Consider the following 27,886-nt stretch of genomic DNA (forward strand, 5'->3'; position numbering starts at 1 on the left):
AAGTGCTACCTTAGGAAGTTCCTTAAACTAAAGAAGATGGCAACTAAATTGAATTTGGAGCAGATTTCTCTATACCTCTTGAGAGGATCTGGAAAATTGTATGGCCCTTGATAGGCAGTCTTTGAAGTGTATTGACAGGGAATTGGCCTAATTCAAATCTAAGCAACCTTATATTTGGATTTATGGACAGCATGATTTTGGTTGGTAAGACTGATCCATTCAACAGCCTCAGAAATAATAAATCTTGGCTCTATGGTAGTTTAAAACAAGAGAAAGTCAACAGGGATAAAATATCAATATTTTATTTTTTTTTCTGGAAAGTTTTCACATGTGTTAATTAAAACAGCTGCAAGTGGATCAGCCTGAGAAAAAAGTGGCAGCGCAGGTAACTTGATTTGGCTAAAGCCCACCTGTGTACACAATGTACACATGTTTTCTGAGCACCGGTGTTCCTTTAGTGGATTATAAGGCAGTGGTTGTTCAATAAGTAAAATCTGTATATAGTTTTCAATTATATATAATTCTAATCACAATTGTGAAACTTCACGTGCAAAATAAAATGTACAACTTCCATTCCATAGCAAAGAAGCAACTAATTGAACAAATACCAATAATCAGTTTTTTTAAAAAAGAGGGAAAGGAAGTAGGGAAAACAACTTCATAAGCATTATTGGCACGACAACTTGAGTGAAGATAGAAATTTCAGTGAGATTTCTTCCATTAAAAAGGGGGGGGGGAACACTGATTAACATATTTTTTAAAATTATTAGTCCCAATTTTATTCTATCCTGAGCAGCTCCACATCAAAAATCAAAGTAGCATTTGGTGGGATAACTCCAGGATGACCTGTTGTTCCATATGCCATATCAGGTGTACAAGTGAGCTTTGCCCTTTGTCCCAGGCTCATCTGGCATTAGATGATATCAAATGAAAAAGAGAGAAGAAAAAGTTTAAAAATATGTTGAGAGAGTCAAATGTCCCAGCATGTATCAAGTTTTAAAACTGACAATAACGGCTGAAGTTACAAGTTTTGTACATCAAATCATGAGATCAAGATGCAATTCATATCACCCATTTTGAACCACAAAATATTTCAAAATTGTAAGCCATATATCCCCAGATCAGAATCTCATGCCCATTCATCCATCAACCCAACGTTCAGGGTCAAACACTATAGGAAGAATATAGCAATTGGCAATGGTACAAAAGGATACTCAGGCTCACTTCATTTCTATGGTAAAAATAAGAATATTTTCAAATTCTCAGATGAATGCTCTGGTGGAAGAGGTTAACTGATGCAGTAATCTACTTTAATAAACACCTGGTAGTCCATCTGAGCCAGTCTGGTCTAGTGGTTAAGGCAGGGCTTTTCACCCATTGTACCACTTTTAGAATATGGCAACATCCGAGTACCACCAGTTGCCTAGCAAGGTGTCAAAAACCTGATGACCTCCCCCCGAAAAAGGAAAAAAAGTGATGAAGTACAGGTAGTCCTCAACTTACAACAGTTCACTTAGTGACTTGTTCAAAGTTACAATGGCACTGAAAAAAGTGCCCCACAAGCCACTGCCAAGGAAGACACCTGCCTGCCCGCCCGGCGGCGCTCTTCCTCCTGTCCGAGGTTTTCATTGTTGTGAGCATTTCTGTTGAGGATTGGCAGCGGGGGTGGGGTGGGGTGGGTGTTAAAACCAAACATTCCCCCCATCTGCTGGGTGGTTGCAGCAGGTTTTGGTCACTTCACATGACCCTAGGACACTGTGACCGTCATAAATATGAATCAGTTGCCAAGCATCTGAATGTAAATCACAAAACCCTGGAGATGCTGCAACATTCCAGCTGATGGGCGCTTCTTCTGGGCTCAGAAGCACCAGGATCAGCGCCGAGCTCCAGCTGGAGCCTGGTGCTGATCCTGGCGCTTCCGCTGAGCCCTGACAGCCCTGAAGAAGCGCTTATCCTGGCACTTCTGCTGAGCCCTGACAGCCCTGCAGCTCCAGCCATCTCTCGCTACCACTTTTCTAGGATGGTCGTGTACCACTTGCCAGGTGCCAATGTACCACCGGTGGTACCCGTACCACTGGTTGAAAAGCCCTGGGTTAAGGCATCAGGCTGGAAACGGAGTAGTGGGGCAATAAGCTGACTTTGTAAAATGCCACTTGGGGGGGGCGAAAGCCCTAATAAGCAGGCATATACATAGAATGAAGGCTATTGCTAAGCACATTGATTTGTGCTTAGAGTGTAAGCCACCCTGAGTCTTCGGAGAAGGGCGGGATATAAATGGGATTAAAAATAAATGACAGCTGGCTGGGTGACTTTGGACCACTTCCTCTCTCTCAGCCCAACTCACCTCCTAGGCTGATGTGGGGAAAATAAAGAGGAGGAAAGTATGCTGGATATGTTTGTCACCTGTAGTTTTTTGTAAAAAATAAAAATGGTAGGATACAAATAAATAAATCTTAGGACCAGGGAACGAATGAAGCAATCAAAATGAATAGGTTTCAGATAACAGGCTACATTAGTTGCAAATGCTCCCATCATCATTCTGATAAAAGTAGTAAATTCCAGGGGATGCTACTGTTTGGCTGGGAATTTGAAAGACAAATCTCACTAAGACGACAACGGGAAAGCACTGCCATACAGGTAGTCCTTGACTTACAGCCATTTTAGTGAAAATACAAAGTTGCAACGGCACTGAAGTAACTGGTTTGCAACATTTGCAACCGTTGCAGCATCCCCACGGTCACCTGATCAGAATTCGGGCACTTGGCAGCTGGCATGTATTTATGATGATTGCACTGTCCTGAGTCATGTGATCACCATTTGCAATCTTCCCAGTTGGCTTCTGACAAGCAAAGTCAATGGAGGAAGCGATTCAATTAACGGTGGCAAAAAAAGGGTAAAATGGAGCAAACTTACTTAAAAACTGCCTTGCTTGGCAACAGAAATTTTGGGCTCAATTGTGGTCAGAACTCAAGGAGTACCTGTATTATTGCCACACAAAAAAAGACTGCTTGACAGGAAAAAGATTTTATCTTTCTGAGCCATATTCATTTAAATTTAATTTTGTATACAAGCCACTAGGTGGAGACAACAGGTAGCTGTTAGAAGCAAATACCTACAGAAGTGACTAAACAGGCCCCTTACTTGCTTGTAAAAAAAGTGTATTCTAAGTTGCCTACATAAAGAAAGTGGGAAGCAGGGCAGCTCATATTAGGCAAAATAAATACTCTGCTGCTATCAATTTAGTTATTTTTTTTTCTAAATTAGTACAAACTAGCCTAAATTCATAAGGCACTTCAAAGTCCATTTGGAAAACTTTAGGGATGCAGAAATGGTGCATGGGTGATTCAGGTTTCTAAACTTACCTTTCATTCTCTTCAGAAGTGTTTCATATGAAATTGTGATCCCCAAAGTAGAAGCAGGGGTGAAATCAAGCAATCATAGGAACAAAAGGGGGGAATTATATAAAATAGAAGAGAATCTGAGCAGAAAACCCAAGGAAAAAAGCAAAAACATTAGGGTTATCTAATGCTTATCTGAAGCATCCTGTTGAGTATACTGAATTTACTTAAAAGTAAACATGCCTTAGGAGTAACAATGCCAGGGGCTAAAATGTAGTTGTTTACCTATCTGTACTAATTTTAACATACCAACACATACGTTGCAGAGATTCTAAATTCATACCCTTTTTTTCTCTTTCATTTATGACACTGTTAGCATTATTACTGTGGCTTTTTCTGCTCTGAAAACATAAATTCTATTACCTGTGCAGCTCCTTCTTCAAATCCTTTAATGACTTCTTGTCTACCAATTTTGAACCTGAAAGGCTTGTTTCGATCTCGGGAGGAATCAAACTTCTTTCCATTCTGCAGCATTCCTGTCAAAGCAACATAAACATTTCCTGTTCTTGTCAAGCCTGAGTTAACAATAGGAAGATGCTTACCTGAATCTAAACAAAATGGACAAGTTTATTACAAGGGAGACTGGGAACGGGATAAGCTGAAGCCTAGTCTAACCGATCAACTAACAGAGGGCCAAACTGGGATTAAAAGGGAGTTGAGATTTCAAGACAGTGTTTCTCATCCTTGGAAACTTAAAGTTATATGGACCTCAACTCCCAGAGTTCTCCAGTCAGTCCATACTACTTCAGCCTGCCAGGTTTGAGAAAACTGGCCAAATGAATTTTGAAGACTGCAAGTAGAAAAGGCTGGTGGGATCTACAGTAGTAGCAGCAGTCGGTCCTGTTTACAATATAGCCAAAAATATTGGTATCTCTCCACCTTTCTCCTTATTTACAAGAATATGTCACCTATACATCAGAATCAAAGTATCTGCTCTGTGGATTAGGGAAAAAAGAATGGAATGATGGATGCCATTTATTTGTGTCAGTTTAAACTTATTTCAGGGCAAATTAGGATTCTTTGGGGAAGGGTAACCATACTTTTGGGCACTGCATCAATGTATATACAGTCCCAGGTCAATTAATGCTAGACTACATATCATGTACTTTTTTTTCTTGTTTGGTTTAACTTTCCCTCAGGTTCTGTTCTATTGCAAGGTATTTCCTTGCGGTATTCTAATAGGATTGTCACTTCAAGTGCCAGACAGGGAAGGAGCAGCAAATTTCTCACTTTTATGTAACCACCCTCTGCCAGCACTGCTGCCTGATAAGATCCCAGCGTCATCCAGACTGATTGGCAGGCAAAGCGGCTTTAGCAAGGTATCCAGTTACAAGACGAACAAGATGATCTTTAACTGTTCGAGGGAAAAGACGACATAAACACATGCTTTAAAAAAAAGGTCTACAGCCCCAAAGAAATTATTCCAAATGGGAACTTTTTTATTATTATTTTTCTTTCTTTTGTACATTTTTCACTAACTCTTCTCCTAAAGAAGAGTACATTTCTCTACAACAACTTGTGAAGTAGATTAGGTTCAGAGATGCTGACTGGACACAATCATTGTACAAAATCATAATTTGACTTTGGTTTTGGCTCAGAGTGTATTATTAATAATAGTGCAACATATTAGTTATGGGTCCAAGGTCACCCTGTGAACTAAGTTTATATGCCTGCTGCAACTTCTTTAATACACCTTAACTCAAACATGTATTTTCCTGAGCCTGCACAGCTACTGCGTCAGTCCAAGAAAAGGCATAGCTCCTTTAAAGAGCTACAAGCAGCTACAATGAAGGCCATTCTGGGTGTCCTGGTGTCCATTTAGATTTGAATATTTCACATTATAATTCCTATCCTTCTGTAATACATTCTCTTGATACAAGGTACACTTCATTATTCTTTCAGTGATGGCAAATTGCCCGTGTCCTAACGCAAGCAAAGTTTCCCAACCCATGCTCCAGCGGGTCTGAGATTATTATTGTGGAATGCAGTGTTTAGTTCTGCCAGACATAACAATACTTCTGTAGCATGAAAAGTTCACCTTCAAATTCATTTGTATGTAAACATTCCTCCAGAAGTCTGGAGGATTATCTAAATGCTTTTTGGCAAACCTTTAATGAACGTCACGCTCTTCTTAGTGAGATATTACTTCCATCCTACTACTATCCCATATATCCCATTTTATCTATGTCTTTTTGATGGTGAAGTCATGAACATTGGCTTTAGCCAAAACAAGAGGCCTGCAGGGTGTGTGTGTGTGTGTGTGTGTGTGTGTGTGTACGCACACAGACACACACACACACACACACACACACACACACACACGTTACTTTCTGGATAATTTCATTTTGCTTTGTAGGATTATACTGATAATATGCTGGCCACTGTTTGGAGGATTCATTGCAGACACCTCTTTCCATTCGAAGATAAAGTTCTGACTGTGGCGCCCCAGTGTTTTCAAAATAATTTTATGACCTCTCCCACACTTCAAGCGGCAGTGGCTTTTTCATGAAGGATCTCTTTGAAAGGCATCTATTTCTTTTGAGCAAGGACTAACATGTCTCTGGAACCCATACAGTGAGAATGTCACTCTGATAAGGGAAGTCAAAGTTTATAAAATGTATATGCATTTTAACCAGCCGTCATTGTCTAAAGAAATAGTCAAAGCAACTGGCCAAGTATGCTTTAATTGAGCTGACTGACTTTGGGGCCAATTATTTTTTCACACTCACAAATTGCATGCCGGACCATTTTTCATGCCAGATAAACCGACACCACTCTGGTGTTATAGTTAATAATAGATGAATGAGTAATAAGATGGCAGAAAATGTATACAAAATTTGGGGCACTGGGCAGGGATTGTATATATTTTCCGATATACGTTGCTTTTGCTTTTGTTTTGTTTTCTTGCCTAATGTTATCACAGGGCTCAGCCTTTAAGGGGTTATTACAATCAGAAAACTTTAAAAAGCATCAAAGAGCAGAAGTTGCAGGGAGATAGGGAATAAATTCGGATTATTTGTCACAGAAATATAAAAAGGGTTCAGAGAACTGGACACAATGCTATTTTGCATAGCACTGCTGCTCTAAACTCAGTGGCAAATCTTCCTACTGATAAAACCTTGTCTTTTTGGAAACTTAGTGAAATGTGACTTTGCTACCAAAACAAAACTGCCTTGAGAGTGCTGGCGTGTGGAAAGATACCTGAATCCTAAGAGTACAAGAGTAACAACCATGCATTTTCTGTTCTTCAAGTTACTATTACCTCCAGATTCTAGAATCTTTCCAAGTCTGTTTAATCAAATGGTACATTCTTTCAATTCTTCATTGCAGTTCAGATCATACTGACCTCCTCGCAACTTGATTGTGAAAGTACATGTAGTGCCTTACACAAGGTTAAAATGCTTTTTCTCAAGTAAGGGGTATGGATACTTATTTTTTCTGAGTCCTGCACCATAGCCACAGCCCTCTGCTAGGATAAATTCTAATGGGTCTTCCAACGCTCACAAAGGATTGAGGTGGAGATGAAGGGCTGCAGAGAAAAGGAGACTTCATCTCCTGAAGCCTCTGACTTGTATTTTTATGTTTGATACCTTAGCATTTACGTGCAGCATATCAAACAATCAAGAGTATATTTAAGCACACTTTAAAGTGCCATGAACAGGAACTGCATATATGTTCTTTCATTTGCTGGTTCTCTAAGAAGAATCTTTAATCTCTTGCCTTCTCTTAAAACATTTAACTTCTATATACCGGTACCCTTTTATATTTTAATATTTTACTGTACATTGCTCAGAGTCCCTCTTGAGGGACACGGGTGGTTCAGAAAAGTGAAAAATAAACATAATGAAAATTTGTTTCTTGTAGTCTGAACACTGATTGCAATATAAACTCTTTCATAGCAAAAATACTTCATTATGGAAGTTAGACCAACTCATCAGGAAGACACCAAAGTATTATAGGTTAAGTACTATGTTTTCATTCTTCTATTCATTTTTTTTAAGTAATGCCACTACCAGAAACTCAACTCTCCAAGACTACTCTCAGTTAAACAGAAGATTATATGTATAGAATGAAAATAAGCCTGCCTGATTGGCAAATAAGATAAGAGGTAGGTTGCTCTAAATGTTCTCAAGAGAGTTGTGAGAGCAGGAACAGCTGGATGCATTCGCTCCTTAGCTCCCCACAAAATATGATTTAGACCAGACATGTCAAACACAAGGCCCGGGGGCCGGATCCGGCCTGTGGCCCGCGAAGCCATCCTGGAAACAGTGAGGGAATGGCCCCCACTGCCTTGGCCCTGGCCCAGAGACCCTCCTTCTGCCAGAGACCCTCAGATCTGTCCCACTCCTGCCCAGGCCCCCATAGGCACCCTTGATGCGAACGATGTAGAGCTGGCCACGCCCACCCAGTAGGCCATACACACTCTAGCCACGCCCACCCAGTAGGCCATGCCCACCCTGGCCATACCCACCTGGCCCCGAGGGCAACCGCAATGCTGATGCAGCCCTCAATGAAATTGAGTTTGACACCCCTGATTTAGACAGTTTTTCTTTCCAGCTGTGGGGCTAGTGCAGAAAATGAGCTAGCCTAGGAGACCATAATCTAAACTGATATAATGTAGAATGCAAGGCAAAACCTTAATCTCTCCTTATTCTTTGTTATGTATAAAGTTGATACTAGTCACTACCCTGTAACCGAGGAGGATCATATCCATGATCAAGGAAACATTACCATACAGTATTGCTCCTTTCATGCCTTACAGCCCATCTGAGTAATTAGGGTTTTCTAATCATGAGAACACAATTTAGAACATTTAACTGCATTATGAGGTATTGCTGCAGCAAAGATGTGCTGATGCCTCCCTCAGGCACCCTCAGGATTTATGGCTTAGTTGAAAAATTAAACTGCCAGCAGATAGTATGAACATCTGCCAAACCTTAATATAGCTGCAGCTGTTTTTAACCATAATCTAAAACGTCGTAAAGGCATGTGATATGGACAGTTTTGCCTTTATTCGAATACATGTTTTACGGATCAAGGGAACTGTTCGTTCCCGATTTTCCAACAAGATTTTCATTTTCTTCTAAATCCTGATCGGATCCCATAAATGCAGTAAAATATTTTGTAGACTGTTATTTGGGGAATGTCTGTTCTGTCACTGCTATTAATAGCTCTTGCTACGAGCCTGTCACGATTTTAAAAACCCAATACGGCTTTGGATTTAGAATTGCTCATCAACTCTAGCACAGACAGTCACTGAGTGCAAATTTTTTTTGCGAGGCTTGCAAGTTAATTGCTGTTTCCTATGTCCTCCTCTAACCAATGCAGCACGTAGGATCTTAAGACTGTGGCAGAGGCACTGACTGCCTTGATACCATACATTTCAGAGATGCAAGTCAGCAATCTGGCACGATTGGAATGGGCACTATATTGAAATTTAGTGGGCTGCTTTCAGATACGTTTAGCTTTTTCAAACCATGGAATATTCAGTGTATTTTGTATTCAGAAATTATCTGTGCTTCATTTGTCGGCTGGTATGTGTGGTTCTTTATAGGATAAATTTTTACCACCCTGAGTTTATTTTATTGTAATAGTGTACAAATGGATATACACAGGGCTTTTTTTCTCATAGAACGCTCAGAACGGAGTTCCGGCACCTTTTTGGGATGGAACCTTGTAGGGTAGGCAAGGCGGGTTGGATGACACATGTGAGTTCTGGCACCTTTTTCTTTTACAAAAAAAGCACTGGATATACATAAAAAAGGGGAAAATTAAAGGGTGATGTGGTATGGAGAATAAGAAGAAAAAAAATCAGAGCACTTATTTTACTCGGTACTCCAACCACCAAAGCATTTGCCACAAGAAAAAACAGGAAAGGTACGTAACGTTCTGTAACATTCTCATCTTTAGTCTAGGAAACTTAGCCATTTTGATCAGTACTGCTATCGGTCTTCATCTCCTTCTTTGCTTCCCAGAATACTTGGATCAGGCCAAAGCTAAAAACTGCAACAAGAAAGGGGATTGCTGAATAGTCCTTCCAAACATTTGCATCAAAATAAAACCTGACAGCAGATTCCTTATTAATCTATTCCTTATTGCTCCAACTTGTGTAGATCATTATCTATGGCATACAGCATGGGTGCCCAGCCTTTTGGCTTGCCTGGGCTACGCTGAGTGAAGAGGAATTGTTTTGGGCTGTATAAAGGCTCTATAATATAGTTAACGCATATAAATCAGATAATAATGTTTAAAAGTTTAAAATCTTGTAGTGCTGCATTACTATCTTTCCACAGCTGCATGTGGCCTGCAGGCTGGACATGCCTGGCATAGAGCATAAGCCTCCTTAGTAATGAAGTGAAATTGTTTGTCATGCCGAACTTATTATATGGCTTTCAACAAGCCACTATCTCTTAGCTCAGCGCTCTTTCCTTTCTGCAAAAAAACATACTGAAATCCAGGATATTATTCTAAGGCCATTTTAACTTGTTTCGAATTATTATTTTTTATTTTTTATTTTTATTTTAATCCCATTTATATCCCGCGCCTTCTCCGAAGACTCAGGGCAGCTTACAATTTAAGCACAAACCAATGTGCTTAGCAATAGCCTTCATTCTATGTATACGCCTGCTTATTAGGGCTTTCGGGTCCCCCCAAGCGGCATTATTACAAAGTCAGCTTATTGCTCCCAACAATCTGGGTCCTCATTTTACCTACCTCGGAAGGATGGAAGGCTGAGTCAACCTTGAGCCTGGTGGGATGCGAACCTGCACTAATTGCAGGCAGCTGGTGTTACTTAAGGAGGCATTAGCCCACTGCGCCACCAAGGCTCTTTATAATTATAACATATCAATATTATATTTACGTAATTTGTGGTCATAACTGTTACCTGGTCAAATGCCCAGAGATCTCTGGTTAGCGAGTGGCACAATAAAGCAGTTAGTGCATTATATGCAAATGACATATAATGTTTGGTGTATTATTGAATTCTACATGTACTCTTCAGATATCCCACACAGTCTTTGTGAAAAAGTGACCTTTATTTTTATTCCTATGGTAATGAGCAGCTGCAACTCAGTTCTTTATCAATCTAATGGATTCCAGCAATGGGGCTATGTGAGCCACAGGGATTATTTTGAGATTTACTACCAAAGTTAATGTTCTGTATGACATTGCAAGCTACTGAATGACCTGAAGCAGACTGTTGCATTTATTCATCTTATGCACTAGCCGTTAATCTTTCGTAGGAAGGAAATATACTAGTTATCTTGTCCATTTCTCTATAGTACCAACATACAGTGTAGACTTTTCTGTCTAATTTTTATATCTCCAATGAAGTTTCAGATACTTTATTCCATATTGTAAACTGCCTTTCCCAATATGCCCCTTTCTATATATGTTGAAAAGGCTTACTGTACCACTGATCAGCAAACATCTGCTACGGGGCCTAAGATTCACTTACTACTTTTCAGGATAACATTAATTATTATCCTATAATTATCCTATCATTGACTATGCTAAAGCATTTGATTGTGTGGATCACAACAAATTGTGGCAAGTTCTTAAAGAGATGGGAGTACCAGACCATCTTATTTGTCTCTTGAGAAACCTATATGCGGGTCAAGAAGCAACAGTGAGAACTGCACATGGAACCACTGACTGGTTCAAAATTGGGAAAGGAGTCCGGCAAGGCTGTCGCCCTGCCTATTTAACATGTGCAGAGCACATCATGAGAAAGGCAAGGCTAGATGAATCAAAAGTTGGAATTAAGATTGCCGGGAGAAATATCAACAACCTAAGATATGCAGATGATACCACTCTAATGGCAGAAAGTGAAGAAGAACTAAAGAGCCTCTTGTTACGAGTGAAGAAGGAGAGTGCAAAAGTTGGGTTGAAACTAAACATTAAGAAAACCAAGATCATGGCATCCGGCCCTCTCAATTCCTGGCAAATAGATGGGGAAGAAATGAAGGTAGTGACAGATTTTATTTTCCTAGGCTCCAAGATCACCGCAGACGGGGACTGTAGCCAAGAAATTAAAAGATGCTTGCTTCTGGGGAGGAAAGCCATGGCAAATCTAGACAGCACACTAAAAAGCAGAGACATCACCCTGTCAACAAAAGTGCGTATAGTCAAGGCTACGGTCTTCCCAGTTGCAATGTATGGCTGTGAAAGTTGGACCATAAGAAAGGCTGAGCACCAAAGAATTGAGGCCTTTGAACTATGGTGCTGGAGAAGACTCCTGCAAGTCCCTTGGACTGCAAGGCGATCAAACCGGTCAGTCCTAGAGGAGATCAACCCTGACTGCTCTTTAGAAGGCCAGATCCTGAAGTGGAAACTCAAATACTTTGGCCACCTAATGAGAAGGAAGGACTCACTGGAGAAGAGCCTAATGCTGGGAAAGGTTGAGGGCAATAGAAGAAGGGGACGACAGAGAATGAGATGGCTGGATGGAATCACTGAAGCAGTAGGCATGAGCTTAAATGGACTCCAGAAGATGGTAGGGGACAGGAAGGCCTGGAGGAATGTTGCCCATGGGGTTGCGATGGGTCGGACACGACTTCGCAACTAACCACAACAAATTATCCTATACTTATAGGATAATAACATTTCACTGAAAAGTAATAAGTGAATCTGCTTTCAGAATCACCTTAAACTGTGAGATGGGCAGCATATAAATTTAATAATAAATAAACAGCCAAAAATGTTGCAAGTAGTGAGCTGATCTAGGGATTGGTCATCTATGGATGCATCAAAAGATCCATTCATAAAGGAAATATTGTGAACACGTGGAGAAAATTGCCCTCAAGTGGAACTGGCAAGGGCAAAAAGAAGATTGAAAGCCAGGTTTAAGCATAAGGGGAAAGCCCGTATTAACCTCTGATTAGAGTTACCCATTACTAAATTGGAAGAGGCCATTTAGACTGTCAAAGAATCCCTCCCCCACGTAGTAGTGTTGGATTCCAAATTCAAGCATTCTTAACAGATGGCTAACCAGCATCTGCTTGAACACATGCCCAGAAGGGGAGTCTATGACTTTTCTAAACGACTGGTTCCAATCTCAAATTGCTCATACTATTCAGAAGGCCTTGGGGTTTTTTTTCTTGAATTTGGCTCACTATCTTAAATACTTTTATGTCTTGTCCTTCATTGGAAACAACAAAGACCTGGTGTGTTGGCCTTCTATATGACTTTCTATCAGGTATTTAAAAAGAGTCTCCTATCACACTTCAGGGTTGTTGTTGTTTTTTCCTTCTATCATCTATCTTGCCCTTTTCAGAACTCATTCCAGTTTGCCTGAATTCTCACATTTTAATGCCAAGATCTGAACAAAACTATCTAAAGTATGACCAATGCAAAATACAATGGAATTGTAGGGGTTGTACAAAAAATGCTTCCACTGATGCAGCCTAATATTGTAAATGCTTTTTTTTTACAACCTTTTATATCCCTAGTGACTCATTCCAAGATGCTTTTCACAAATTCCTCGGCTAGATACCAAACTAGATACCAAACGACATTAGCAGAGTATCTGAACTTAATTTGGCAAAAAAGAACTTCCCCTGAAGCCATTTGATTTTCAAAGCCCGTTTGAGATAAGAAATGTGGAGACAAAGAAAAAAAAGCCAATTTTCATACCTGACTGTACCCTTTCTCTAACTTAAAACACAAAAGTTCCCAGTTAAGCTTTCGCATATATGTTGCCTGTAGAGATATGCAAAATGTTTTGAGGCAAAAATGTTCCACCTTCTGAATGTCCTGTTAGGCCCCTTCCAAAGATGAAACATTTTGTGTTTGAAGTATTTTGCATACTTCTGTTGGTGTTGGAGAAGACTACAGAAAATGAGATGGACAGCCACGAAAACAAATAAGTGGATAATCAAACAAATTAATCCAGAGTTTTCAATCAGGCAAAAATAACAAATTGTCCTACTTTGTACACATTACATGAAGACCTTATCTCCATAAGACCTTATCTTATGGAACCATCTTCCGGTCGAGCTCCGGATGGCGCCTGACCTCCGCTCCTTCCGGCGCGATCTCAAAACCTACCTTTTTGAACAAGCTGGCCTGGCCTGATGGGATGGGGTTGGGTTGAATTAATCTGTTTTAGTCTATTTTTTAATGTGTTTTAACTTATTCATGGGCATTTGTTTAATCGTTTTTAATTTTTGTATCTTGTTTTTTAATATGTATTGCCCTGTTCACCACCCTGAGTCCTCCGGGAGAAGGGCGGTATACAAATAAAATTAATAATAATAATAATAATAATAATAATAATAATAATAATAATAATAATAATAATAATAATAATAATAATAATACAATAAAAAATTGTTTTCACTATTCAGAAGGGTTGTTTTTTTCCTTCTTGAATTTGCCCCACTAACAAGTTGTGAGAAGTCTCAGATTCCAGTAGAGAGAAGTTCCCTGAGGATGGGCTCCAGCAGGTGTCCAAAAGCTGGGAAAAGTGAACCTCTGGTCCAGGTGACCGACCCAGATTGGATCTTGCCACATTATCCTGGGATATATATATTCGCCTTCATTCGTGAAGACCTATTTCTCTGGAGTAGATTCTAATGCTGGGAGAGGTGGAAAGAAACAGAAGAAGATGATCAGCAGCAAGGTGGATGGATTCAGTTACAGCAGCAATGGATGCACTGCTGGGAGGCCTGAAAGACCAAGTTAGGGAGAAAATCTAAGAGTCAACAATAAATGGATGGAACTTAGTCAATCTACCAAAAAACAGTAAAATATGGGAAACTGCAAGCATAAGAGATAGCTGTACAGTATTTATTGTTAAATTTGTAAGTCTCAGTAGACTTACAAATATAGAATATTATCTAATGAACTTCAACAAAAAAATACGGAAGCAATCTGGTAAGTTCTCACACTACTTATAAACTCTGGACTAGCTCAGGGAAATAAGGTTGTCAGGACTATCCAAGCCAAGTCTTCTCTCTTCCTCCTCTTACCCCAACCAAATTATCCCCTTTTTTTTCTAACCACCCCTTTTCTACCTCTTTCCTTTATTTTCTCCTGTATAATCTGCACTATCACTTTTGCTTTTATCCCATTTTTTCAAACTCATGCATACTCCCCTTCAGCCACCTTTTTTTTGCAAGGAGACAAAATAAAATACTGTATTCTAACCTTTATTTTTAGTATCACCCGCAAGAAGAGAAAACAGTTGTTAGTCATTTTCCCAGACAGAAAGCAGAGTTTCAGAAAACAAACTTGGGAGATAGCAACTTCTTAATAACATACAAACAGCAAACTCCAGCCAACGGTTAAAAGCTGAACCAAACCCAACTCTCTATTCACTGCTTTCTTAGCAATTATATATTCTCATAATGTATATATACCCCACCTTCTCTAAAGCTCCCAAAGCAGAGAGGTGCAGATGTTACAATCTATCATGCCTCCTAAATGGGATTTTACATGACTTACAGACACTTTACAAGCTTGCACAAATAACGTTTTGCTGAGGCCAGTATGGCTTATTTCTGAGGTTACGTGAGGTTGATGCCTTTATTTACAGGTAGTCCTCAACTTACAACAGTTCATTTAGTGACCAAAGTTACAATGGCAATGGGGGAAAAAGTGACTTATGGCCGTTTTTCACACTTACGACTTTTGCAATATCCCCATGACCACATGATAAAAATTCAGACGCTTGGCAACTAGTTCGTATTTATAACTGTTGCTGTTTTTCCAAGGTCATGTGATCACATTCTGCGACCTTCTGACAAGCAAAGTCAATGGGGAAACCAGATTCATTTAACAACCACGTTACTAACTTATTGACTGCAGTGACTCACTTAACAACTGTGGCAAGAAAGGTCGTAAAATGGGACTAAACTCACTTAACAAATGTCTCATTTAACAACAGAAATTTTGGATTCAGTTGTGGTCGTGAGGACTAGCTGTACTGTATAAGGTACTGTTTAAGGTGCTGGTACTTACCTTTAAAGCCCTACATGGCTTAGGCCCGGGATACTTGCAGGACCATCTGCTGCCGGGAACGAATTCCCATCGCCCAGTACGCTCACACAGAGAAGGCCTCCTCAGGGTACTGTCGGCTAGACAATGTTGGCTGGCGACCCCCAAGGGGAGGGCCTTCTCTGTGGGAGTGCCAGCCCTATGGAACCAGCTCCCCCATGAGCTTCGTATGGCCCAAGATCTCCAGTCCTTTCGCCGCGGCCTCAAAACACTCCTTTTCCACCTGGCTGACCTGGACTGACAGGGATTTTAATTATGTTTTTAATTTTTTAACTCTAATTTTTAATTTATTTTAATTTTAATTTTATTGTACAGAGGCCTTTAATTTTAATTTTATCTTAACTTCTGTATTTATTGTTTGTAATTGTTGTTAGCCGCCCTGAGTCCTTCGGGAGATAGGGCGGCATATAAGTCCCAATAATAAATAAATAAATAAATAAGGTATTCCTCCCTTTATAAGAAAACAGTTAAAGCTTTCAAGCCCACTGAAAAATTTGCACTCTGTACAGTAACATCCCCAACATTTTTTACTGGGGGAATATCTGGAACGTGGAGAAACTGTTGTGCTTTTGCAAATGTCTCCCAGCCAGCCCATAATGCAAAAAAATAAGCAGTACGTTCCTGCTTACACCGTCTACTCTCCCCCTCTCACAAGATGTTTGCAATATCTCTCTTTACCTTTTCCCTCTTTCTGGGTGGATGAACAGACTTCCTCATCATCACCACCAACAGCCCTACCATGCCACACTCTATCACACCCTGAGCTGCGGACCATCTTCTTCTCCTCTTCCTCTTCCTCCTCCTTTTTTAAGGAAACCAATTGGATCCTGTTGGGTGCTAGTGGAAGCAACCATATAAACCACTCTGGGTTTAAAATATAGAAGTGCAACACTTGTTCTGCGTGCAGGAAGCATTTGGTGGAAAACTGTACTTAGGACATGACTGCTTATCTTAATTTTGCTCACCCTTGCACTCCACAGCCCAAGCAAGAGAGTCTGGTTTCCACTGGCACAGAGCCAAACATCAAGGAAAGGTTTAAGAGAACTCTCAGCCGGTGTTCCCTGCCAACAATAGATACCAGCAGCAAAAATATTTACAGAAGTCAAGCGAGACTGAAGGTGGGAAGTCAGTCTAGTGCTTAATATAAACCCAAAGATACAATCAGAGGAACTAGTGAGCTGTGTCGGCTTACCTTGACCTGTGGAGAATGTCTGCACAGGATGCCCTGACTCAGTCCCAGATGCAGACTGCACTTCTGAGCCCAAGATCTTTTTCGCACATGTCATTCTGCCCAATTCCTCCCCACAACAAATAGATTTATAGCAACCTTCTCACGTGTTTTCACAAGACTGAGCTTAAGAGCTTAAAACATCAAGGAAGATGAATCAACGTCTTCAAAATTCCACCCCCACAATACATGGCTAAAGGTGGCGCTTTTTCTGGATTAGTTTTGAATGGGGAAAAAGCCATCCAAAATGCTCGCCAACGTTGTGTTTCGACCAGAAGCAGCACTAAAAGGAAGCCGCTGCTGGGTTGCTAATATCTTGTACAGAAACATTTTAATAGCATTAACTGTAACATTTGCCAATTGTCCCTTGTGATGGGGAAAAAGATCAGGGCACGCTGCATAAAAGGCAAACTGATTGGCTACAAGCCAGAATCATTTTCAAATAGTATTAATGTTATGAAAAACAGTCATCTTTGGTGCATCTATGATGAGGCAGGTAAACATTTTTTCTAGCAGAAGCAACGTTCCCCCCGCCCCAACTTTTCAGCCTCTGTAAGAGTCACTGACAGAGCTGGACAACTAAAAGACAATAACGCCTAAGCTGAGAATTTTCTTTGCATTTTTTATAAATATGAATTTCACAGAAAATTGGGCTAGAAGCTAAAATGTTTCCATTATTAGCCATGTTCGTATACCATATTCACAAATCAGAAAAGTCTGTCCCTTAAAAAAGTCTCTGTCCTTAAAAATGAACGTGAGACAGAAAAAGATAGGATTGATTTTTTTTTACTTGTTTTTCTTTTTCTACTTGACACAGTACTAGCAGCTGTTCATATCCAACTGAGAGACCCAACTGATGCATCAAGAGCTACTTAATCGCACCAGCAATTATTCACATATTGTCACCTCTATGACTTATTTCCAATCACTCATACTTTTCACACTACACTGTATTTTCACACATCCTCTGATCTCATGGAGAGGAAATAAACATGTGAAGGGACAGGTGTCAGCAATACAGCTAGAGTGCTAGTCTCTCTTTTGGAATCGGTGTTCACCCTTTAAAGAGCTATGGCAAGCCCACAGCCAAAAGATGTAGCTTTCCTCAATACAGAGATGGTTGGATTTTTACATAGTCACTTGACTGCCAATGACTGTAGGCAGCTTATAATTAAAACTTTTCTTTATAAATTATGAAAGACCAAAAAAAAAATCAGGACTGGCTTCAAAACAACATACAACCAAAATATCCCATATTAGCAGCACTCAAACTTTACTGTGGCCCCAAATCTTGGGATAATAGCCAAATCTCTATAAGCTTCTTGAACATTATTAGGATGGAAACCATCCAAGCATCTGGATGTGATGGTACAAAATAGGGTGGCAACTGATGCCCTCCAAATATTTGAGACTACATCTCCCACAAACAGTGATCCTATTATTCTTGTTGGGAATGGAATGGAATTTGTAGTTGTTGTTCAAAATATTTGGAAAAGCACCTAGATTTCAGTCCTTTGATTAAGAATCAACAGGATTGAACTGCTGCCTCTTGTAGCGTTATTAAAGGTACTAGAACACTGATATAAAAAGCAAAGTATTTAATCCACAGTATATCCTTTCAAGCATCTCAGCCTACATATCATTGGGATGCATCACTCAAGTCTCTTTCATTTCTGACATAGGATCCAGGCAACAAAAAAATAGAACTTGGAATGATTAAGCAACCAGAGTTAGTAAGAAAAAGCCAAAATATTTACAAGTTGGGTGCTCTCAACACATGGTGCAGGTGGAATGGGAATTTTTCAGTCAATGATGTCTTCCATGTTCAATCCCATTTTTTCTATTTTTTTCTTTCCTTGGAAAACCAAACTAAGGAAATGTAAATAAAGTTTCCTTAGAAGCTTGATTCATTCATACAGTTCTCTTGGCGGCAATACAGAAGTGGTCTGCCAATGTGCTCTTCTCAGATGTTCCCCCAACTACTAACTAAGGCCAATCCATCTTAGCTTGTGAGCTCATTTGAGGTTGGTTAGGCCATGTATCTGCACTAGAATGAAATAGCTCTACAATATCTTAACTTGCAGTGTTAAAATTCATCCATTTGGAAGCAACCGTATCTAGGCCAAAGACATTACTTTTTTGGTGATTGGTTCAGATGCAAGTATAAAACCACAGAGCCTCAGGTTGCACCGTTGTTCATTTAAATTGATATTTTTTTATTATCTGATGAGCATAGAGTCCTGTTCAGAGAATTTTAAGCTAGTTTCATGAAGAAGCAGTTCTTACATCTTGAACAGTGCAGATTTTCATGATGGCAAGTCAGAGCAACTGAGGTGTTTAGGAATTTAGCTCTAAATAGAGGAGTGCATCACACTCACTGGCCTTGTCTTTTGTTGTTGTTATATTCTTATCCCACATTTTTATACTTCATAGGCTGAAGGACTAACGTCTGCCACAGGAAACAAACTTTCCTCATGTCTTCTCCACTGCAGTCTAGAGCTCATATTATGTGGGGCTTTAAATGGTATGGGAAGCCAAAACATAGAGAATATGATTTTAACCTGCTCTGTTTTCTAATTTTTGGAAGATGATGTAGTTGGGCAGCAAGAACATGATGGTAGGCATGGAGGCCACAGCATAATCCCATTCCTGCATGGGTTTTAACCAGGCCTAAAGTTATAAGAATGTAGTGATGCTGTTAGAAATAGTATCTGTATATTATGTACTCCCTATTATAGTCCATAATCTAAATTCTACTGAAACTATTTATAATCTTTAATTGGGTGAAGCAATGCATCATAGGGAAACAATTTCTAAACCAATATACCTAAACATGGCTATACTATAGAATGTATTCAAAAATCTGGGAGCCACAATTCCTATGGGATTGAAATTTGGCAAGGTTGTGGTCACTACAGTGCCAGCGTGCTGCCATGATGCCACACAGCCATAGTCCATATATTTTTCCCATAGTTTCCTTGGACAAAACTTGTCTTTTGGAGGAAAGCTTACATTGATTAATTTCACACACTGCCAACCCATAGTAAACTAAATATACAACAATTGCCTAAGACAGTCATCATAAATGCTAGCCATAAATCACAAGTGAATAAATGACAATGGCTATGTTTATAGCACTGCTAAAATAGAAATATGTAAATCAAACCACTGTTTATATTATAGTCAGTTACTTGCAGTCCTTGACTTATTATCATATCTAGCTTACTTTTACAGCTATTTACAGCATCCCCCAGCACGTAACCATGATTTGTAACATTTTATACTGGTTTAGAGCATTTACTTCTGGTTTCCAGCATATAACGCCCATGGAGGAAAATGGATTCGCTTAACGATTGCTGCATTTGTTTAATGATGTCATTAGTTAGAAGTTGTAACTACTAATTCAGTCACATGGTGCCTTGACTTACAACTGCAATGACTTATGATTGTAATTCTACACTCATTTATGGTCATAGAAGACTACCTGTATATATTTCTGCTTCCTTTGCTTCTGTAGTGTAAGATCCCATAAAGCGCAGATACTACTAAAGTTTTGGCCCATTTCATTTTAAATTAAAGCAACAAACACTAATAATTTATCAATCCTGTTAGGAAGATGAAATATGAAAGCAAGAACTACCACCTTAATTATTTTCAAAGTAAGATTACCAATATAAATTACCATATTTTCCGGCGTATAAGACGACTGGGCGTATAAGACGACCCCCCAACTTTTGAGATGATTTTCAAGATTTTTCATCTTATACGCCGGAAAATCAGCGAGCCCGGGAAGGCACGCCCTCCCCTCTCACTGTGGAGGAAGCAGGGCAGGCTGGCGTCTGGCGGGAGCCGGCAGGGCAGTCCTGCGCACGTACGCGCTCCCCAGCTATTAAGGAGCACTCCTTAGCAGCCGGGGAGTGCGCGCGTGTGCAGGACTGCCCTGCCGGCTCCCGCCCGATGCTCTTCCCTCTTGAGGCAGCATCGCTCCCTGGCTCCTAAGGAGTCCTCAGGGATGCTGCCTCAAGAGGGAAGAGCATCGGGCGGGAGCCGGCAGGACCCGATGCTCTTCCCTCTTGAGGCAGCATCCCCGAGGACTCCTTAGGAGCCAGGGAGCGATGCTGCCTCAAGAGGGAAGAGCGTCGGGCAGGAGCCGGCAGGGCAGTCCTGCACACGCGCGCACTCCCCGGCTACTAAGGAGTGCTCCTTAACAGCTGGGGAGCACGCGCGTGCGCAGGACTGCCCTGCCGGCTCCCGCCAGACGCCAGCCTGCCCTGCTTCCTCCACAGTGAGAGGGGAGGGCGTGCCTTCCCGGGCTCGCTGATTTTCCGGCGTATAAGACGACTGGGCGTATAAGACGACCCCCCAACTTTTGAGATGATTTTCATGGGTTAAAAAGTCATCTTATACGCCGGAAAATACGGTAATAGTAATTCAATTCACAATATTGTAGTCCTCTTCAGTTTCTCTCATTCTAAAAAACAGAATGCTAAACAAGCAAAATGGGAATTCTATTGACTAGATCTGGGACTTTTCAAAACTGCTTCTGCAGAGTCTCAGAAGACATGTTTTACACAGAGCATACAAACTATTTTTTCTTCTATTATGGATTGCTAACTACCCCCACAAGTCTTGGCGATGCATTTTCAGATGCCATTACAATTTTCTGAGAAAAGAAAAATCTCCATCTTTTGAAGCATGGTAATGATGTAGTGAAAAATGAATTATGAACCTTTGCCATATAAATGAACATCCCACCTCAGGTTACAACAGTTTTAAAAGATGAAGCTTTGCAAAACAATAAAACTGCAGGGGGTTTTTTTTGTAGCTAATCCAGTTTTGGCTGGCTTATCTTTCCTAAGGCACAATTACAATGTGTGTGGTGATACAATTTTCAGTAATGTTCCTTGCAGTGCAATTTGCATTACATTGTAACAGATATCTTCCATCTAGCCAGGAGGATACATATTAGATTATATCTCTTTAACAGGCACCTGGTTTTCTTCCTGTATCAAAAAGAATACTTGCTATAGTCCCCAAGCTTGCTCTCTCTTGAATCGTATGGATTCATGAGCTTCAGTGCACAATGGAAAAATTTAAACATGAGGGGAAAAAAGTGTAGAAGGAATCACAGAAAAGCCAAATTACATTTCTGGTACAGAAGGAGGGGGAAGAATATATGAAAAGTATCTTTCCTTCCAGAGCACACAAATATTTGACAATTAGATTAGTATCAGACTTGGAGAAGAATATGCTCACTCTAATTCTGTACAAAGTTTCATTTATTGTGTTGATATTCTACCTTTTCCCCACGTTCATTTTATTTATATCACATACACAACTGTTTTCCCTAATTTTATCTCCAAAGCAGCCCTTCATATAGGTTGGCTCAAGGGAGGATAACTGGACCAAATTCAGCCAGCGAGATTCATGATCAAGTGTGAACTTCTTGATACTTCTAATGAAAGTTTAATAGCCATCACTTTTTGGTCCTATTCTATCAGTATGAAAGTCACTGCATTTGCACCAAAATTACAGCAGCAAAGTACTAGATCCAATTTACTTCTGATACAATTACTGTTTGCAAGAACTGATGTGATAACAGTCTACTCCCACATATTCATTCCCAGTTTTACACTTAGCTTAGCTGCATACACACACACACACACACACACACACACACACACACACACAACCACCACCTGTGGCAATTCTTATCAGGAGAGGATAAACAGGATCTGAACAGCCATAAATGACTGGGGAAGGGCATTAAACTCAAGGAGGGGGGGGGAAGTAGCACACTTGCAATGGAACTAAATTGTTTCTGCTGTTCAAATTATACTAAATTGCTGTTTTTCCAATTTACAGCCTCAACCTCTATCTCCATCAAGGTCATTCTTACATAGTGGAGTGGGCTGGGTAGGCGAGCATATAGCTGAAATGAATATCAATCATCAAGTTCACATAAATAAATAGAATGTATGTTAATCCAAAGATAGGTATTGAGTGGATTAGGATGCCACTGATTCCTAAGTATAAATGCGAGAGAGGGGGTGTATAGGATATTAAACTAAGCAATAAAAATAAACATATCACTTTGTTCACAATGGACCTTACCTGTGTAATGGACTACACATGTTTGGCCTTTCTTTGGGAAAGTCCTTCCTGTTTAAAACATAAAACATGCTTTAAAAGAACTTATTAAATATCTCTTTGATAAAAAATATACTGTCTTTAAAAGAGAAAGCAGAATAAATCAATACATAAAACTACATTAGAAAAATATAAAGCAGTTCAATAATTCAGTTTAGTTTTTAACACTAGTAGTAAAAGCCAGTCTGTACATGTAAAGTCACACACTGCAAAATTACACACAGAGACAAACACACAATCAGTGTAATGTCTCTTTATTATTCCCTTCATACTGGCATTCCTCAGACTCAGGTTTTCAAAATTTTATCTCCCTGGGGAAAACCTTCCATATCAACCTGTTATCATATCTTTTGTGGTCTCTAGTAAAATGCACCCCAGGAGGCACCTACTTTGTGTTAACCACTACAAGCTTAAGCCCAACAAACTGAGAATATGCCATAGAAATGTCCAGTAGTCTCTTCTTGCTATACTTTGAAAAAAAATGTAAGGTTTAATCAGTTGTTATAGTCAGGTAGAAGGAATAAATCATTATTACTTGTTCTCTCTCTCTCTCTCCCTCTCTCCCTCTTTTTACTAAATGACATTAATTCACAAATGTTTCCAGAATAGCAGTTTGATCAGAAGTTGGTAAGATCACCATATACATGTGGTGGGCGCCCCGGATTTATGGAATCGGTTGCCGGTCGAGCTCCGGATGGCGCCCGACCTTCGCTCCTTCCGACGCGATCTGAAGACGCACTTATTCGAACAAGCCGGCCTGGCCTGATGGGGGGATGGGTTTGGGATTTTATTGTTGTTTTTTAATATATGTATTTACTGTTTTAGTTTGGGCATTGTATTTAATTCTTTTTTAACTTTTGTATTTTTGTATTTTTATATATTTGCCCTGTTCACTGCCCTGAGTCCTTCGGGAGAAGGGCGGTATATAAATAAAATTATTATTATTTATTATTATTATTATTATTATTATTATTATTATTATTATTATTATTATTATTATTATTATTATTATTATTATTATTATTATTTAGACTAATGTTTTTTACAGATCAACCAGCCACAAATGGAGGAAGTAAACTACGGTATCTTATTCTAAGATTCCTGCTACACATCTCCTTGAAAACCTATTTGCTCAGCAATTATTAAAGAAAGGCTCTTGATTTTATCTGAGCAGGATAACAGAAAATCTCAGTTCACATCAACGGCCTATTTCCCACAATGGCAAACCTAATGCCTGCGAAAAGCTAATGATCTTAATTGGAAAACAACAGTTCCCTTTTTTTCATTTTCCCAGCAACTAAACCACCAGAAGTATTCCTCCTCTGAACCAGGAAGTGCTAAATATTCATCAGGATTAACAGAAACTGAAGAGTCTTGTGAAGGCCTTATTATTCCTCCAAAACCTGTTATCATTTCATCCAAATATTGTTATTAAAGACTGAAAGCTTTGCAAAAACTTTATAGCTAAGGACAAGCATAGGTAACTATTTTAGAAACTCACAGGAGTCGTTTTTGTGTCATGAAGTATGCTAAACAAAAATTTAACACGTAAATTCTGCAAAGATATCATAAAAGCCTTCCATCCTTCCGAGGTAGGTAAAATGAGGACACAGATTGTTGGGGGTAATTAAGCTGACTTTGTAAAAATGCCGCTTGGGGTGTGTGTGAAAGCCCTAATAAGCAGGCATATACATAGAATGAAGGCTACTGCTAAGCTTGTAAGCCGCCCTGAGTCTTCGGAGAAGGGCGGGATATAAATGGAATTAAAATAAAATAAAAATAAAAAATAAAACCAGGTTTTGCCCATGCCACCCACATCAATCTCAGTCTGCCGTCTATGAAACACATTCTCCTCCACACTGGACCCCGTAGGACAGGGGGGTCAAACTGCCAGCCTGCAGGCCAGTTGCATCATGCAGAGGCCGCACCCACACCAGCTCTGGCAATGCAAAAAAAGTTGTCATACCTCACGACACATCACATGATGCAGCAAGTTTGACACCCATACCGTAGCAGGAAAGCTGTGCTAATTTATGATGGCAAAAAAATCAGAAAGTGAACTTTTTCCAAATTAAGAGGGTGTGGAGGATATTAACAAACTCTACCAGTTTAACATACAGTACTACAATTGTTAATTGATAAAGTACTTGTGATTTGCTTCACACATGTAAGCTGTACCTGCTTAAACAACCTGCCTTCCCCTCCTAGCACCCCACCCCAATTTAAGTTCAAACATCAGTCTCACCTCTATGCTACGTTGCTGGAATTGGGCGTCTCTAGTTTAATGAAAAGAAGGACTAGGGGTGACATGATAGTGTTCCAAAAGGGTTGCCACAAAGAAGACGGGGTCAACCTATTCTGGAAAGCACCTGAAGGCAAGAGAAGAAGCAATGGATGGAAACTAATCAAGGAGAAAAGCAACCTAGAACCAAGGAGAAATTTCCTGACAGAACAATTAAATCAGTGGAACAACTTGCCTCCAGAAGTTGTGAATACTCCAACACTGTAAGTTTTTAAAGAAGAGATTGGACAACCATTTGTCTGAAATGATATAGTTTCCTGATTGAGCAGGGGGTTGGACTAGAAGACTCTTATTCTGTTACACATCTGTTGAAGTAAGCTGCGGCTCACCAAAAGTTTTATACCTTTTAATGAAATGGGTTGATTGGAAAAGATGCTACCAGATATGCCCCTTAAAAGCAAGAACTTTGCAAACCAACATGAGTTTGCATCACCACTCTTTAATATCCATTAATAATAATTAATAATCTCCTGCTAATTACTGAGCACTTCCCCTGATTCTCCCAAGACTGTGCTGCTCAGTGCTGCAGTTGTAATCTTGGCTGCTCCAAGAATACAAGTCTTCTCCAGGTTGGCACCAAGAAACAGATCTCCTCTGTCTGCTAAATGGTGATGGTCACTATAATTTGCTCGTTACTAAATTACTTCACCGTGCTTGGATTTATGCAGCTGTCAGCAAATGCAATTTAAATAAACCCTAATCACTGCGGGTGGCTGCTCTTGCCAAAAATTGCAAAGGACTGACCCCAAGGAGCCCTCTAGATATTTTTCTTTCTTTATGCCATTCTGGAAAGACACCAGCCTCCATATTCTAAATCAGGAAGTCTCAGGAAGTCTTGCTTGACAGCACTGTTATTACTCCTGGCACTTTCCCCCTAGATTTTCCTTTTAGAGCCTCTAGGTTTCCCTACTCTTCGAGCTGTAGTTCCTAATATCTGGAGGAAAGTCACCCAACTCCTCACCATCTCTGATCATAAACTTCCATCAAACGCTACAGAAGACATTTTAGGAAACTAGATTGCATCGGCCAGCACAGATTATGACAAGGGAAACACAGGTGAGGGACCAAGTGTACAAAAATTCAATCCAGGTCACGAAGAATACACGAATACACCACGCTGATCACTATCCTTAATTCAAGATTTTGTTTAAATTGAGTCCATCCGAGAAGTCCATTTGCTCTTCCCCTAAACTGACTCCCTAGGACTGATGTTGGTCCTTTGCTGTCTTAGCACACCCTTTCTCTCTCGTGGGATTTTTTTTTTAAAAAAACCCTCAAATTCAGCTTCCTGTCCCAAATACTGGTTTCCAGTTCTCCTCTGAAGCCTTCATTTTTTTACAGTTTCTCTCACACATACGAACATGCACGCACGTCCCCCACAGATACCACCTTGGCCCCTGCAGCAGTTGCAGAAGTGGCGGCGGCGGCAGGCGCGCCTCCTTTCCAGCTCCCTCGGGCTACAATTCCACACAAACACACACACACACCCCATCTCCGCAGTCTCTTTTCCCAACCCGAAAGTCACAAAGGGAGGCAAAAACTACGGAACCGTACCGTCTCCCGGGGAAATGGTCTCGACTTCCACTCCCATGACTTCCACGCCCTAGAATTCAGCCGCAGCTCCCCTCCAAATCTGCTCCTTATCCCTACTTGTCGTTCTCAGCCCCGGCTCCGCAAGGCTCTTCGGCAAAGGCATACCCCTTTCACCTGCCCTCTGAGCTGTCCATCAGGGCGTCCAGCCAACGGGAAAGTTGGGAGAGGGTGTTCTTTGGCTCCTTTAGCCAATCGCCCTACTCCATGGCAGAAGAAAGGCGGGGCTGTCGGAGAGGGAAGGTGTGTGTGTGTGGGGGTGGAGAAGCTTAGGCTTCGTTGGACTCGCTCGGTAACAGCTTGGAGTAAGGGGGCGGGCGGGGGCGCGGGCGGCTAAAAGCACAGCTGAATGGAAATCTGCTTCCCTGCTGGATAGCCGCGGCGACGGCGGCTGCTGCGCCTTTGGCGGCGGGATGTTGGCTCTTTCAGACGTGCGGGCAGAGCTATTCTCGGGGCTAGCGTTCGTGTGTGTGTGTGTGTGCGCGCGCGCGCGTGTGTTTTAACGCGCAGAGATTGCACCAATTCGCTCTGCTGAGTTCATTCCTTGACGGGTATTGAATGCATCCGGGAGTCAGCCTCAGCGGTATCTAACCACCTTTGCAGACAGGCCTAGGCACTTGATGAGTGCCAACAGCGGGGGGGGGGGCTGCTCCCCAAGGGCGCAGCTGTTTGTTTCGAGGGGAAGCTGCTCTTGACTTCGATAAGATAGACTAAAAGTGCATGTAGTCTTTGACTTACAACAGTTTGTTTAGTGACTGTTCAAAGTTACACCGGCACTACAAAAAGCGACTTACGTTGCAGCATCCCCATGGTCAGATGATGGTCAGATGATCAAAATTCAGACGCTAGGCAAGTGGTTGATATTTATTATGGCTGCAGTTCCCTGGGGTCGGGTGATCAGCTTTTGCAACCTTCTGACAAGTGAAATCAATGGGAAACCCAGATTCAGTTAACAACCACATTAACTTAACAAATGAAATTATTCACTTAACAACTGTGGCAAGAAAAGTCATAAATGGGGTGTGTTGTGTACTGGGTTCATTGCACAGGAATGAAGACGAGGCGAGCGAGTTCAGCAAAGAGCATGGTTTATTGCTTGCTGGATCTGAACTAGAGAACTGGGCTGCAGATACAGCAATTTATACCCTGGCCCCTAGACAGCAGCCAATAGGTTTGAAGCAACCTATTGCCGCCTAGGGGCAACCAATAGCAGCGCTG

At 40.7% G+C, this 27,886-nt stretch overlaps 1 protein-coding gene across 7 annotated transcripts; it reads right to left on the reverse strand.

Annotated features, from left to right (window-relative positions):
- Positions 1–299: 299 nt before the first annotated feature.
- On the reverse strand, positions 300–26,782 carry FKBP1B (FKBP prolyl isomerase 1B). 7 transcript variants are annotated; one of them, XM_081314968.1, is made up of 6 exons: positions 26,633–26,744; positions 22,741–22,788; positions 18,384–18,495; positions 4,629–4,752; positions 3,762–3,874; positions 300–907 (listed from the first exon to the last, which is right to left on the reverse strand). In XM_081314968.1, the coding sequence occupies exons 5-6, from the start codon at positions 3,870–3,872 to the stop codon at positions 779–781; spliced, it is 240 nt and encodes a 79-aa protein (XP_081171094.1). In that variant the 5' UTR covers positions 3,873–3,874; positions 4,629–4,752; positions 18,384–18,495; positions 22,741–22,788; positions 26,633–26,744; the 3' UTR covers positions 300–778. The 7 variants fall into 7 exon arrangements, with proteins under 7 accessions (XP_081171094.1, XP_081171093.1, XP_081171092.1 ...); XM_081314967.1 differs by lacking the exon at positions 18,384–18,495 and having other exon boundaries at positions 26,633–26,782; XM_081314966.1 differs by lacking the exons at positions 4,629–4,752; positions 18,384–18,495 and having other exon boundaries at positions 26,633–26,764.
- Positions 26,783–27,886: the final 1,104 nt, after the last annotated feature.

The sequence above is a fragment of the Vipera berus genome (assembly GCF_964194415.1).
Source record: "Vipera berus genome assembly, chromosome: 1".
In the NCBI taxonomy this organism is placed as follows: domain Eukaryota; kingdom Metazoa; phylum Chordata; class Lepidosauria; order Squamata; family Viperidae; genus Vipera; species Vipera berus.